We start from the raw sequence: 16,840 nt of genomic DNA, 5'->3' as shown, positions 1-16,840 counted from the left end.
TCAGCTATTAATTACATGCTGTTATAAAATGCAGAGATATGGATAAGAAAATTGCAGCTTTTCAGTCATTACCACGATATGTATATGAAAACACAATTAGTGCCACCAGGAGAATCTCTTTCTCTCATCACTGCCAACATTTTGTGATGATCCCAATGAACGCTATTTACATTAAAGAATATGCAATTTCTCCTTCTTTATCACCAGTGGTTAACAGAGGTTGCCTCCTAATTAAGATAAATGGTCTGATCTGGTGAGATAATGCTGTGTACTGTTATCTTAGTATTTGTATTATTAAATATAGGTCACAAATCCTATAGCTGAAATCTTACTAAATTCCGAAGATAAAATAATTACAGAACATTCCTCTCAGCTAAAATGGCACTAAATTATGATGGCATGATAAAGCTTCAGGTTTCCTTGCTTAGCATGCTTGTGTGGCACCAACCTTCCAATAAGCAAATAATGTAAAATGATTTTCAAAGATCGAAGAAAATGGAGAACACATCTTTTCCTTTTTTTTTTTTTTTTTAATATCTATTTCACACAATGACTCAAATTTCCCACTGATGAAAGAACATCATCTCTGTGGCTCTCATACCAGGCCTTTACTTTTACATACTGCAAAGGCTTTTGGGTTACAGTAACTCTGAGGACTATGCCGGTAGATGTTTTAAAGTCCAGACTGAGTTGTGCAAACCACAAGAGAGAAAATAGGCTCTTTGACTGGCCATACACATTGGTCTTACACATCATGAAGCCAACATCTTACCCCATTCCAAAAGTGAAATTAAATCTACACACAATATCAGTATATGTGGCAAGAAATGAGGAGTTCTGTGACTGTGCTCGTAGCTGCTCTTTGCTTGCTCTTTAGGTCTTGAACAATTAGGAAAAAAGGATAACCACAGATCCCTCAAAACAAGGTCTGATTCAGAGGATAATCTGAAGATTTTTCTGGCAGATCCAAAATGAACTGTCTCTCTGCATGGGAGGAAGGAAGCATACCTTCAGCATTTAAGGATAAAACTAAGTTAGAAAACTTCAAATAAAGAAGTTTGTTCCTTGGAAGGGAATTCACAAGGCTGTACATTGCTAAAACTTTTTTCTTTTATTTCTGTCTTTCTGGTGTTAATTAATACAGATTTCAGAGAGGGAACAAAAGAAAAATCAAGAAAATAAACTTGTTTCACTTCAATAAAGAGTTTTATGGAGCATACCTATGCTTCTCATTCTTCATTACTTTGCAGTAAGTAATCTTGGTCTATTTTTCTGTTTCTCCCTGTCAAATAGCTGAAAAGTGAATTATTATCGTTATTTTCCTATTACAGAAAAACTAAAAAAAAAATTGAACTTACTGCTCTTTATGCAACTCTTTGAAAATACATCATCCACTCATTTCCTTGGGCTATCTGTTTTCTCTCTTCACACACAATCTATTTGGCCTTTACTTTTTAATTAATATATTTTTTTAATAAATTCATTTCTGTAAATAGCCACAAGAAAAACCCATTTGAATAAACACCTTGCTTCAGAGGAAATTTGCAAGTGTGAACATTTACTTAGCCATCATTTACATATTTTTTTTAAAAAACACTACATCAGTTTTGCTCTTCAGTACAAACACACCTAGTAAAAAGGTTATTTACTTCTTCATTTTTCTCCCCACATTTTAAACCCTCTCACAGAAATAGAATCTGTTAGAACTATGCAAGCGTGTTTTTCCATCTGTCCCAGGGGCAGTGCTATCTCTTGCAGAAGAGTATACCTTGTCAGCTTAATCAGTTTTTTAAGCAGATCTTAACTATACCTTAGGATCTAGCCAACACCACGAGGATGCTAAGAGTTAAGGTCCAAAGGATAAACCACATCTGTTTCCCAAACATCTCTTCATGTGAGAAAAATCATTGTATTACAGTCTGCCTGCCTGGAACCAGACTACTCCGCAGAACAGACGTATGCAGTAAAAAACAGTCATATACCACAGAAACCTAAATTAAAAGTCAGATCTCTAAACAAGTTGAAAAAATTCCAAGCCTAGCTCCAAAGTACCATCAGGGAATATCTGACAATCTTTAATGTGCAAATCTGCATTCTTGTTTCATCCAAAGGGAGTTGCCATATACCCAATATAGTCCCCTACTTCCCAGACAAAAGCAAAGTGTGAAGACAGAATTCATTAGAAATAATCTTCAAATCAAGTTAAGATCAGAATAAATCCTCTACACAGAGAAAGTGAGGACACAAAAACACAACTCCTACTCCACTCACATATCAGTTGTATGACAGAAATGGTCTTATGTGTGCTAGTAGAAATTACACTTGCCACAAAATAGTATAAGTAGTTATCTACTTATTGAATCAAAGTATTTTATTGGAATTTATCCTCTTTTCCCCAGCCTAAGCAGGTATCTGTAAATAACATGATCCACCCTAACAGAATTGCCATCTTCACTGCCTTATGGTGTACTAGATTTTCTATCACTAGTTCATTACCATTCTTCTAAAGACTTCATGAAAAAAATAAAAAAAAATATAGTATGAGAAAGAAAGTTTAATCTTCAGTGTTCATTAAGAATGGGAAGAAACTGCTGTCACTGTCTGCTTTTAAGTAAGATTTTTGTTTTGTTCTCAGTCCTAGCCTAAGACAGCAGACAGAAAGGTAAATTCAATTCTTCTTCGATGCATTCCATCATTCTAAAGAAGTTCTCCAAAAAGACATTCACAAATGCTACTTTATTATTTGCTTTACAACTATAAAAAGCACCACACCAATTAAAATAAAACATCTGTTTCTGTAGTAAACTATGCAGAAATTGGAAAGGATGTACCAAATACACTATTAGTAAAAACAACCAGATCTCTGCCACCTGCATGAAGTTGGTTATATGGTTCCAAGAGAGAAAAACTAGGCCTAATTTCCCTGGAAGTTCAGTGTATATGTATACACAAAACTGTAGCTCTCATAGAAAGTACCCAAAAATGAGCTTTCTTCCAGCCCCTTGACACCAATTTCTACTGCAATGAACAGGCAGCAGATAAACCCCAACAAGACAGAGAACACTTCTACACAAGCTAAGTACAGAACCCAGCCACAACCTGCTCTCCTTTCCCTATAGCAATGCTACAGTTCACAAAAAACATCTATTTCAGATGGCACAACAGAGAGCATCCTACCCAAGTGCCCTCAGGAGAAATGGGTTTCCCCTTCACAGTTGCACACAGCAGAAGGAAGGGAAATTATCCCCAAAGGGGAGGTTTGGAGTAGATTTTTTCAGTTAAGCAGTGTAGATCATTTTCTTTCTTTGATTCCAGTTTCCTAGGTATCTGGTGTACCTTCAAACTATGTTTTCCTATAATTGATGCATGAAACATGCTTAACACCTACCTTAATTCTACAACAAAACCTTTCTATTTTTAAGTCCTCTGGTGTTGGCTTATAGACTAAAAAAAAACCACATTTTTTCCCAGCACAATCGTAACCTAACATCTATTACTAAAACTCTTACAATACACTGTAACTACACTGTAACAAACATTCCCTTAACAATTCAACACTAGCCCTCAAGGAGAGACCAAAATTAGATGTGTATTCCTTCCGTGGCCAGGGACAGATGCAACAGCTTTGTCACTCTACTGAATCTTACAGCAGGCTCAACGAGCAACAGCAAGCTGCACATCTGTTTTTCAGATTAGAAGAACAATATTGTATTTGCAAATGCTGGGCAAGGATTAGAAAATAATGCTATCTTTCAAAAAAAGAAGAGTATATAAGGAATCATGTATTAGCATACACATAAAACAACAAACTGTTTTGGTTAGTCTCAACAGAAGCAAACCTAGTGCTGATGCATTTAAGGGAGACCTGACTACGCGAAATTCAGTAAGTTACGCAGGTAATAAAGATTTTTTTCTCCCCTCTTCTTTCCTCATCCTTTTCTGCCCCCAGGCATTCAGGGGCAGGAGTTGAGCAAGGAAGAGGACTCCCCTGCACAATTCTCTCTCCTCTTGCCATCTGTACTACAGAAGAATTGCTATTTGTCATTTGTCTCCAAGTTAAAAGCATCTAGGTTCTCTTTCCTGTACATTTATTTTCTCAAAAGGAGGCACCAGAGAATCTGGTAAAATAAAGTTCAAATACATACCCCAACCGCCCCCCCCAGACTCATCTTCGGTATACTTCTTGCCATGGAAGAAAAAAAATTAAAAAGCAGCATTTGCACACCCAAATGAACCTCAGAAAATACGTAGTGAGGATGATCATGTGTTTGTGTTGTTGTTGTCTTTTAAATGTAAACTAAAAATAACTCCTCAAAGAAAAAAAAAAAGAAAAAAGAAACATTCTATTACACACTTCAGAAAAGTGGTATGTGAAAATTAAAAATATATGAGGGAATTCCTGTCTGGGACATCATTTATTCAGTAAATGAATGTCTGATGTGAAACAGTTTAAATAAAGGATTTATCTGCACATGCTGCTGAATGCAAGACAGGATTCTATTTGCCAAGATATTAAAATAAAAAGCAGACCTAAAACACAGCATAAGGTGATAAATCTGCTTTAAAACAAATTACTTGAGTTTGCTGCATTCTCAGTTTGGGACAGGAGAAAGGACATTAACCATAGCAGTCAACAGGCTTTAGAGACATTCTTCTGCCAAACCCTACACAAGGGAAAAAGTAACACCAAAAGTTTTAAAGCTTTACATAGAGACAAGGTTTCTCCGCTGCATTTTTATTTAAAAAGCCACCTGCTTCCTGTCTGCATGCCAAATAAATCTGATCCTCTTGCAAGGCACATGAGCATTTGCTAATGCTGATTAGCAAATACTACACACTACACTACAAGGTGACATCCTTGGCCAATTGGAAAATCCTTCAAATGCTTCCTCCTACAAAAAAAAAAAATCCCAAACCCCAATGAAACTCATATGTATAGGTGCAATCCCTCGTTTTCACCTCACGCTATATGTAACCAATACTTTCAGCTAATATCCTTCTCCAGCACATTTTCAAATAAGGAAAAAAATTACAAAGAATTTAGCCAGAGATCAGTGCATATACTTTCAATGGAGACAGCTAGATATGAATTTGACATTGTTTTACTCCAAAGTAGAAACACAGACAGAATTTTTGCTTCACTGGCTGTTCTTGTTGATGCACTTCCAAAATCAAGCACTAACAAAAAGCAAATCACAAAAAACCTTTCCTTGAATCTTTACTGTGGGAATAAAACATGTGTTGACTACCCTTCAAAAAAAGATTGAAGATTTCAGTTTAATCTTCATAACTGCTTGTAGACTTGAGGTATAAGACTGACAACTTGTGAGAAACATGAAGAGCTCAAAATCACGTCTTCCTTAAACTATTTCACACCAAACCATGTCATAAAATATTTAAAGTCAAGACCTACACAATCCTAGATACTTGATCAGATCTATCTATTCACACTACTGGAAAACAAAACAATAAAAAAGTTACCTCAAAAGAAAGGAGCATTTTTTTATTTTTTAAAAACAGTTACAGTCTACAAATCTGTTTAAAATAGTAGCTATTTAATAACTACCTTTGCGAGTGCATTCTCTAAGTATTGTCAGAAACTCTCAGCTACTTTAAGTCCTTGCTGTAGAAGCATTCAGATGGCAAGGCCTACGGTGCACAGAGGAAAAGTTAACAATCCATGCACAACTGGCCATAATGACTTCAAGAACAGAAGCAGTGTAAAGGTACGGAGAAAGTAGATACTATCTACTCTCCTGGCAGTTCTTTGTATTTAGGACATAAAAGCATGAGCATTTGATTCTGAAGGAAGGTGAAGTCAAAGGTAAGTTAAATTTAAGAAAGTTAAGTCATTGCTTATTTCTCACACTCTACAAGGGAGTGCTGCTCTGCTTTGCTGGACCACCTTCATGAACTGTAGGCTAGAGGTATGTATGTTATCAAATTCCTACCTTGTCTGTCTGTGCAACAGCCTGAGGATCCCGCCCCCATTGCCTTCCCACAGGATTTATTCAACTAGAATCTTGGACACTATGTAGCAGGTAATGATGGCACTTGGATGGAAACATTTGGTAATATATTGAACAAGGCCATCACATCATCCTGGAAAGATGATTTAGACTTTCTATCAGATGAACGTATGGCTTTTAACCTAACAAGTCATTTTCGCCTGACAGTATCAAGAGGTGACAATAAAGGTCACCGTTTGGTTGCTCCTTCTGGATATGCAAAAAAAAACTTCACCTGGAGGACACAGAATCAAAATGAAATATATTGTCTCTCAGAGTTAGTTTGCTAGATTACTTAAAGGCATTAGTCTGATTAGGTATGACTTTATGCAGCTTTGATGACTCTGAAACTCTACCGACTCAGCAGAAACGTTAAGTCCATCAAAGTACGCCTGAACAAGATTAACTGTGTAGGAAAATCAGTAATCAAGACTTTCAGGCCAGGTTCTTTCAGGCAACTGTGTTGCATAACAAGTCCTGGGGAAAAGAAAAGGAAAAAAAGTAATAATTTCACAGATTTTTGAGGGAGAATAGTCTAAATATTTCAGCAGCTTTTAGTTCCCCCCCTCTCTCCCTGTCTCCCTCTCTCTAAATTACATACCAAATAAGCACACCTACACACTGAAGGATTAACTGTTTGTATTCGGGTTCTCACAGTTACACTGAAGATGCTGATATGAACAAGTGCTACAGAATTTCAGTTCCTGAAAGAATTCTCGTACAACTTTAAAGTCTAAAGGGAAAACAAACAAACAAGAACACTTATTAAATTTTATTAAGTACATTATAATAGTGGCTTTCAACATTTTTTAGGGGAGGGAGAAGGGATTAAAAAAAAAGGAACCCCTTTAAGCAAGCACTAGTATTATATTTGTTTTTCCCTCCTATTGTGCACAGATCTGCAAAAATCATTATCGAGTCAAAACACAGCACTGATTTAACAGAAGATTACTTGGACAGAGATTCAAGGGCATGTACGACTCAAGTCATCTATCTCTGACAGTTCACTTAAATCACATGGACATGAAAAACAACCTCCAGGGACTTTGAAACTGGAAAGTGACTTTTCTTTGAAGGATGCTTTTCATCTTTGATCCAACCCATTCTCTTTTGAAATGACATTATATCAAAGAATTCAATTAAAGGCACTTAATCATTACTGTTTAGATATGTGCAAGTTTTCTGCATTTTCTAAATTAAAACCAGAATACAGAATTTTGTTGTTGTTGTTCATTTACTTTACTCTCTGAAATATATCAGAATCTGGATTAGGGATAAGTCACAATGTGCCATAGTATAGGCATCAAAGTTTTTAACTGTTTTTTGGTTTGTTTTTTGTTAGTGGTGGTGGTGGTGGTGGTGGGTTTGTTTGTTGGTTGGTTGGTAGTTTTTTGTTTCCTTTTTTTTTTTTCTTCCTAAGTGCCCTTCTAATGTCATTTCCCTACTTTTCAACTGACCCTTTCACATTTCTATCTTCCCCACAGTGGGAATTCATCAGAAGGATTCTTCTTACTCAGTTGTCTCAGCAGCCCAGAGGGCATATCCTGCCCTGTAATAAACTTTCTGCAAGTAAGAATGTTTTGTCTTCTTGGTTTTGGGTAGTTTTGTGTGGTTTTTTTTTTCTTTGTGTTTTGTTCTTTTTTAAGGGCCTACTTGAAGTTGGATTTTGTTGTTGATTTACCTACAAAAAAACATAAAAAGCCACTCCATTTCCAGAAAAGCCACCCCATTTTCGCTGCTGCTCCTCCTCCTCTATCATATCCTGCTCCTGTGCTTAAACTAGGCAGTGCAGTTTGTCCCTGGGAAAACAATGACCATCCTTTCAGAAAGGTCTAACTTCCTATATTACTGATAGAGTCCTGGAACTATGTGACTTAAAAAAATTGAGCTGCATGAGGACTGGGAGGTTCATGCCTGCAATGCAGAATCACATAGTTTTGACTTTTTAGTCTCATAAAAATTTGCCGCCAATTTTTTTTTTAATAGGAACATGGAGATCACTTCCCAGACTTAAAGAAAACCACTGACTAGAATAAATCTACTTCAGTAGGATCAATCTTTCTATGTAAAAATCTAGAAATATGATTTTTCGCTATAACATTGCATTTTATCAAACACATCTGTATTGTGATTTCAATCTCTACATAAAAATACCAAGCAGGTATTAAAATAAAATAAAAAAAAAACTTGGTAAAAATACCAAGCACTGTCATTAAGAGCACAGGCTTATCTATCTGTTCTCCATGCCACTTTTTTTCCCCCCTCCCTGTCTTGCTGTCTTCAAAACCTGATTTCCCTGTGAAGACTTAGGACAACATCTTTTTCCCCTCTTCTCCAATTTCAACATTTTGCAGCTTTTTTTAGGCTAAGAGAAAAATGCTGATACTTGATGCTGCAGAAGCTTACAAGCTGCTCAATCCAACTGCTCACTTCCTCTTTGAGGAAGGACTCGTTTTGCCTTCTTCAGTATTATAACAAAAAAACCCTAAGGCACATAAAAAAAATACCCAAGAACGCTTGTGCTCACCTGATGACAGTGTCCTGTTATGGTGCTGGCCCACTTGATGCATGCTTTGCTGTAATAGAGTCAGGCATTCTCCAAGGCAGCTCAGGGTGGCAGCAGAGGTAGCTTTTAAAAGCAGCAAGTCCTGATCCAAGGCAGAAAGGGGTCCAGAACTTGGGAGAGCTTCGATGGCTTGTACAAGATTCTTCTGTTGTCCCTCAACTTGACTCATCATCTGTAAAGGTGCAAAAACGTCTGATGTCGTAGGAGATATCACTACATAGCTGTTAAATTCCTACAGGTTGATATAGTGACTAAATGTAAAGAACAAGAAATGAATGTTAATGTTATGATGCGACCTGTGAAAATGTCAAGACTATGTTAGAGAAAATAGTCTCTTGAAGTAGTAGGTTCATAGTAGGTGTAATAGTGACTCGTACTTTCTGTAAGTATTCATAAGGAAACATATGACAATTCCACTTCCTTCTCTGTTACTAATTTAGACTTGGATTTTCTTTCCTAGGTACATGACCTGAGACACCCACAGAAGATACACAGCATCCATCTTCCTTTCCTACATGAAACACCTAATCGCAGTTTATGAACAAACATTTTTCATTTCTCAAGCATTGGTAAGGAATTATTTTTAAAAAATAAGGTGACTTGGAAGTTTACAGGCGTTACCATAGGATGCAACTTAGAATACTTATTTACTATCAGATATGAACACCAGCTGTCAGGGAGGAAGTTAATCTGTTTCTAGATTTGAACCAACCAGACAAAGATAAAATGCACGCTTGTAGAGCAGATAAAAACATTGTATGAGCAGGCTGTTCTTTAAATAAACTGGCAAGCTTCCAAAAATCCTTCCTATAACTAAAAGAAAAAGATGTTTAAAAATTCCGTTTTTACAGCCTTTAGTAAATTATACATGCACATGATGGGCCTCTCTCATACTTACCGTTCCTTAAGGTAAGAAAACACCTTCACGTACCACACCACATTTGGGAGTGTCTTTGAAATAATCATACCTGTAACTGTAATCATACACATTTGAGACAAAACTCAAATTAATTCTGGACCTTCTCTTTAATGTACTGATCTATGTATGTATAGAGCTTATGTCTAAAGAGCCAGAGTTTATATATCTTATCTCAAGAATAATTTGAGAATTGTGTCAACCCTCTGGACATCTGGAAGTGGTATTGTTTTATTTCTACAAGTTTGTCTACTGATCAGATATCCTAAAAAAAAAAACCAAGTTATAGTCACACATAAAGCTGATTTTAAACACAAGATTGCAAATCTCTTATTGCCAAATAATGTAAAGTACTTACATCCAACTCCCAAATATCAAGCTTTCACTCAATTACAGAGAAGATCCACACCATCTAAGTAATTACTTTGGTTAAGACATTGCAATCTTTCTTCAATAATGCAGCATCACACTTCTTCCCTTCTATACCCTTTGGCAAGATATAGCAGAAAGGATATATACTACCAGACAGAAAACTCAGTTAACAAGAACAGAGTTGCTTAGTATCCCTTTCTCCTGCAGGTGCAAGATCTATCAATATAAACCCACAGTTCAATTACCCGTGGGAGTCCATGCTGAATAACGGTTGCCATGTGTTGAACTGTCTTACCTCTCTTAAAAATCTCATTTTCGAATCTTTCTATTTTCAGTACAACCACAGGCTTATGATCCTAAAAGGCGGATGAAGCAGAAATAACCTACCAATCCTCTTGCCAGACTGATGCAAGAGAAAGGTCCTTTTATATTCTCAAAAGCTTGCAGCACCCTAAAAACCAGCTTCCTAGAAAATAAAGAAAGACGATATCACGTGCCAGCTATTCCACCCAAACTCCAACCAATGTGAAGAAGGGGCTGGAGGGCCAAGCAGGGCAGGGGGGCAGAAATACACTCTGTTTTTATATGTGTTTCTAGAGTGGGATTTTTAAGCTAAACATGAAGGTTATTCCATGATTGTCTTCTTATTACGTCTCTCTTCCTCTCCTTCTCTGATAGTCTATTTTGCTAAATCTGATGTCTTTTACATAATCTAAGAAACTGCTATTTGAAGATCACATGCTTTGAAAACAAAAAGATCACTGTTTAATAGGTTTATGAAGCATGAAAATTCAATCTCACAGCTAAAGTTCAAGTCCTAATCATGGTGAGAGATAAATCAAATTCCAACTCCTTCAGCGATTCAAATGAATCTCATATGCGGCCACGATTACAGAATGTCAACGCTGATCACAGTTACCACACGATCCATCACATTAACTGCAGTGTTCCTGTACCAGCTCACTGACCCCCAAAATATGTTGGCTTAATTATTACAAGGTTCATGAAACAATGTGGATTTTTCTTTAATGCAACAATTTCTAGATTAAATTCCTGAAGAAAGCTTTTCAAAGAAGGCACTTTGGACTGGGCACCTATGCATCACGTAACACAACGGTCATCATCTCTTCTCTAATACAGGCAAACAATAACCCAGCCAGCTCAGAGCACACGAGGAGGCTAGTGCGACACTGTATGATCACAAGAAATTTATAACCTGGTTACAGATATGAAAGATATCACATTGTAAAGTCACAGTGATAAAAGGTGGTTTGTTTTGCTAAAATGCTCAATTATAACAGCGAGCTAGGTGCAGCCCAGAAAATTCAAGATCTTGAGATGCTCCTTCTTAAGTAAACTATTTTAAACATAATGTCTTCCTAAACAGAATAATTTCACTAAAAAAAAAAAAAAAAACCTTACAGGTTTACACTTGAGTTTCTCAAAAGCTTTCAAAAAAAGTCAAAACACTTTGTAAACAACAAATCTGTAAACAACCTACTGTAATGTGAAAAGTGTATGATGAACTTCATGATTTTTTATTATTATTATTGTCTTTTTGAAGCCTGGTATGCTTCCCATAGCTTCCCTACACAGTGGTAAGTATACCAATAAAAATGTTCATATTGAGTGCACTTGAAAAGAAAGAATGGAAACTCATCTCAAAGATGCAAATACCCATCCTTGCAAACAAGTTATAATAGAATTAAGTGAAAAGCTGTTGAAGGAAGCTACATAACAAACATAGTTAAATATGCTGCTGAAGATTAAAATGGTGAGATCTTAATAGTTAGCATTTAAAAACAGAGGCCAAAGCTTTAGAAGAAGCCAAGTGCTATAGGTTTGGTGAGTATATATATGTGAAGTAACTGCAAAATCCAGGAAGACTGGGAGGAGCTGTGCTCTCAGGTTATTGGCAAAAAAATCAATCTTAAGCAGATTTTTACAGTAAGATGTGCACAGTCAATTTTAATTCCATTTGTCAGAAAAGAAAATCAGACAGAGTACGACAAAGGCAGCCACAGGATAAGCACCTTTGGGAACTGCCAGAACCTCAAGCCGTGCTCCAGTTTTGAGAAGTCACACACCATGTACCTGAGCTCCAGAGCACGACAGAGGGTCCCTTCAAAGCCAAAACAAAAACCAGACCACCACAGACACACACACACTCATGTAAGTGTTCCTCCCTTCTCCCCTACAAAATAAGCTCAGGAAAACAAACTGAAGGTGTGGCTGGGAGATGATGGATCACATTCTCCCTGGAAGACTGTGCAATACAATTGAATGAAAAACTGCTTCCCTCCCTTTCCCATCCTGAACAAGAATGTGAAATTGAAACCCTTTCTGATGCTTCAAAGCGACTGAAATATTTTGTTTTCATCTCTGTGCGATCACTTTTCATACTTTCCATTTTTTTTTGTTTTACTTTGTTAGAAACAGCTTACATTTCCAAGGATTTGCTTCCACAGGAAAACAAAAATCCAAAATAATATTTCCATTTTCCCCTCCCTTGCTTAAAGGGCAAATATATTCTTATACATCTAAGAGAAGAACATAAGATAAACTGATCGCAGAGCTTAGGAAACATTTGGAAAAAGTGACTGAATGTTTGCAGTTAGCACCTAGCCCCAAGCTCTACAGCCTAGAATTAAATTCTTCCCAGTTTAGGATAAAAGTAAATAAAAACAATTGTTTACTCTCCCTTTACCAAAAATGAAGTATTGTAGTGGGTCTTTAAAGCTAACTTTAGATCAGGTAGAGAATTTTAAGAGGCCTTTTTAATTCATCCTTTAATTCATCCAGCTACCCACTGGCAATGTTTCTATGCAACATTATAGCTGTGATAAAAGCAACTGTTCAAGGTGCCTGAAGCAGCAGAAGACACCAAGAACAGCAGCTCCTCTTTAGGATTCAAAGCATTAGAAGTTGATGAGCATTTACTGCTTAAATGTTGATCAGAACCATTTGTTTAAGGTACTGCATGAACAGAACAAAAAGGAAGAACGTCCCCTTCCCTGGAGGCCCACAGAACAATTCTCTGTGGCACAAGGGAAAGGGAATAAGGTATACTATCAAAATAACAGCATGTTTTTTAGATGCTTGCCACTTTATTTTTTGTAAATGAGTCATTGACAAAAGATTTTTAAAGACCTGAAATGTGGTTGCTCTAAAAAGAATAAACTAAAAATGATTAAACACAAGAATACCAAACCATGTTGAAAAAAAACTCTTTAAACATATTACCCCTTAATAAGGCAGACTCTGGGCCACACAGTTACAGCATTATCCTCTACCTTACTTGCAGGTCTGCTTTTTGCTTTACTGGGAGGAGGGGAGGTGACATCTCTCAGCTGGTTTCAAAAGCAGAATGAAGAGCTTTGATTTTAAGAAAACTTAAATTTTAACATACCTTTTCCAAAGTTACATAACTTGCTTAATTTTGTATGATTCTGCTCTTGGTAGAGATCCACATTTATTTCAGTACTGTTCAGTTTTCCCTTCTCCTCACTTGCAAATAGACAGCTCAAAGCAGTACCTCTCTACTTTTGATAGTAGCTATGACTATCTGCCCCTGCCTCCTCACCAAATCTCAGTTCACTTCCCTTTCCACTCTTGTTTCAGCTTTGGCAACCCCTCTTCACCTGTAAAGAGTTTCTCATAGTATGAGAGAGAAACCATATATTTCCATGAATGCCCTCAAACTTCACAGATACAACCTGATGCTAGGTACAAAATAGAAAAACTGAAAGAACTATCAGGACTGCATGCAATAAATGAATTGCGTGTGTGCATATATCTAACCTTAGTAGGGCTGCATTTACCTAAGCGAAAAATATTTGGTAAGAGGAAGCCTCAGGCTAAGAATAGACCAGCTCATGTGCATGGCTTACTCCTTTTAGCCATCTTCAGCTTGCAGTAGGAGAGCACAAGTAGACCACATTTTGTGTTTCCTATTAACAGTTACTCCTGAAGCTTGAAGGAGATGCAGACCTTTTAGCCAGCCAGAAATTCTGATACTGTCAGCATTCCTCTGGGTAACACCACCCACAAAGAAAGCTGCCACTTGACAACACCTTCACAGAAAACTGAACACAACAGCAATTATCTCTGACATTTGCCTCAGCAGGTCACCCACCCTCTACTGCTTGCTCCAAAAACAGCCACTTCCCAGTTGCTGTTGCAGCCTGCTTCCTCCTCTCCCCGAACCATCCTAAAACCCTGTGTGATTTGTGTGATTGCTTTCCCTACTTACCCCAGTCATAGCAACTGCCAACTACTCCTTTGCAGCTGGAATTCCACCTCCTGGATCTTCCTCTTGTGAACACGCTGCCGATGTTATATGGTACCATACCATTACGTAACGAGATCCCAAACAAATCGGTAAGTAGAAATGACTCTGTTCTCAGGGTCACCCGTACAGCATATTATGGGCAGAAAAGGCTTTGAGATGCATTTCTTTGCAAATCCAGAACATTTCAGACACATTAAGAAGAATGAAGAGTCTTTCAAATTGTAAATTAGCTAAAATTAGCAACTAAAAAATAATTTAAGAAATAATCAAGAAAAATTGGTGTTATTTCTGTGCCAAAAGAAGAATTACAGTAATTCAATATTTTGTTAACATACTAGATGATATATTAATCTTTCCCAAACAGAGAAATCATATTAGAAACCTGAATAGCAATTTTGATTTAAGGTTTCAATTTGTTTCTGAAACTACAGAGAAAATCCCAATTATGAAGTCTAATAATAAACTCTTTTAAAGATTTTTTTCCTCCTATCCTAGGACAAAGATAAACTGGAGCTTCAAAAGGATGAAAACTGAACAGTCACACACAAATGGAAGAGTATATGACTGCCTTTGACATGGTTTCATCTACATTGGAAATGCTCGGTATCTCCAGGACTAACAGACCTAAGTCTGTTTGTCTGGCCCAGATGGGTATTACGATAATCAGAACATCGTTATTTCTACAATTACTGATCTTACAGGGCTTCTCCAAACTAGCAGCACATCACAACAACCTAAAGCAAAAAACAACTTTACGCCATTTACAAAACTGCCCGATTCACAGTATTCTCAGGGGCATCCTAAGACACAGTGATTTCAAGCTCCCCGAAGCAAAGGAAGAATGTCATCAGCTGTATTACCTCAAAGGGTAAGCAAACGTTCTCTCCCCTCCTCATACAGGCCATACAGAGTGTAGCAAGAAAACAGTGTCATCAAACCTGTTTTCATTTATAAAGATTTAAATACTAGAGACCTTCCTACCTCTCTTTGGAATATATAACTTGAGGAATATTATTCAGACCTTCCCAGGACTGAATACATCATCTGACATACACACAAGCAATTTAAATTTTAGCATGTGCAATTTTCCTTTTTGGAATTGATCTTCACACATATTGAATCATTTTATAGTAGGTATTATGATACTCCTACCCATGTGTACAACAAAAAAAAAAATCCAAAACACTCCAGAGAAGGAAAATATTATTTTAACAGCACTGAGAACCCACAGAAATTCTATGTTGTCAAGTTGTGACATGCTAGAAATCATTCATCAAGGACACATTTAGCTCTATCAGTTAATACCATTCTTTCTCAATTTTACTATTCTCTGCGTGGGCTGTCAGTAATACCACCACTAGCAGCACGCTGTCTGCCTAGTTACCTCTGGGCATTTCCTCTGATAGATTTAATGCAGTAATTTTTATTTTTAAAACCTTTCCATTGCTGACTGTATGCAAGTTGAAAACAATCATAAAGAAAACTCAGAAAATAAACACAATGTTAATACAAAAAAGAAAGCATCTGGGAAAAAAAATAAAAAAAACTTTTGTGGGAAAAGCTTTGGACATCTAAATAGTAACAGAAATGCAACACACATCCCTTTCTTACCAACCCTAAGTCAAGTTGTATTTTTGAGAGGTTTACTGCCTTCAGAGGCAAGGAAAGAGCCAACATGCTTCTTCATTATTTTTTTGTTGTTGTTATATGAAAACATGATTTCTTGCTCTCCCTCTCTCACACACACACACATACACAAATACTTTCTGGTATATTAGTTTCTTGCTTTTAGACAATTGTGACACAAGAAAAACATTTTGAAAGCCATCAGGAAAAGACACAAGTAGAGGCCAGCTTTTGAAACCAACCTTGAATAGGTCATAAGTGGTAGGAGTCAAGACCTTGGTTCTTGTTTTTAAAAAAGCAAATATCACAGAGTTGTTGTTTGTTCTTTTTTTTTTTTTCTCTTTTGTTTAATATAAAACACTGATTTTCTTAAAAGAGAAAGCAGATGTGTAAAGGAAGAGAACCAAGTCCACACAGAAAAAATAAAAACCTTCTAAATCACTGCAAACCCAATTGGTTAGGTTGCCACATAAGCCTAACACAATCATTGATTCTGACCTTGAGCAAGGATTTCTTGCTTGACCTAGATATCAACAATCTTGACCCAGATATCACCAATATGAACTGTCATCATATGAACATTAAAGGCTGAAACAGACAACTAATATATATCAAAGCATAACAGATTCATTTTGATATGTACTTGGCACATGTAAGACAAACGTGGAACTCCAATGTCACCGAAGTAACCATACTAGCCATTAATCTCACATATCATCCAACAATACAGCACAAGCTCACAACTCCCACACAGAATTTCCTTGAAGCTTTCCTACTTTCAACTATTCTGAAAAGGGAAAGAGCATAAACATACATGCAAAAAAAAATGACTAATAAAAATCACTTTTTTTTTTAGCTTGCTTCCAACCACATCTACAGAATTCAGTGCTGTCAATCACCAGCTCAGAAGGTACACCTCTCCTATTGAAAAGTCTCTCAAATTAAGATAACTTCTACAGTTGCAGTAAAAGGTGTTTTTTTCCCTCTAATTCAATGCATTTTTATTTTGAGTTAAGCATTAATACCTAACCACAGCAAAGCAAGATAATTTTTGCTTGGGC

At 36.7% G+C, this 16,840-nt stretch overlaps 1 protein-coding gene across 6 annotated transcripts in view; it reads right to left on the bottom strand.

Annotated features, from left to right (window-relative positions):
• Positions 1-16,840, bottom strand: part of OSBPL10 (oxysterol binding protein like 10) — a 122,009-nt gene that overhangs the window by 40,530 nt on the left and 64,639 nt on the right. For 5 of the 6 annotated variants that reach the window (XM_083827295.1, XM_083827299.1, XM_083827298.1 and 2 more), the window contains exon 5: positions 8,536-8,746. The exons of the other annotated variant lie outside the window; for it this stretch is intronic. In XM_083827295.1, coding sequence (XP_083683421.1) covers positions 8,536-8,746 — 211 coding nt within the window. The remainder of the gene's footprint in view (positions 1-8,535; positions 8,747-16,840) is intronic. 6 annotated transcript variants of the gene reach the window in all.

The sequence above is a fragment of the Anser anser genome (assembly GCF_964211835.1).
Source record: "Anser anser genome assembly, chromosome: 2".
Lineage (NCBI taxonomy): Eukaryota > Metazoa > Chordata > Aves > Anseriformes > Anatidae > Anser > Anser anser.
Note: the sequence above shows the minus strand (reverse complement) of the source record. Positions and strands in the feature narration are given on the sequence as shown.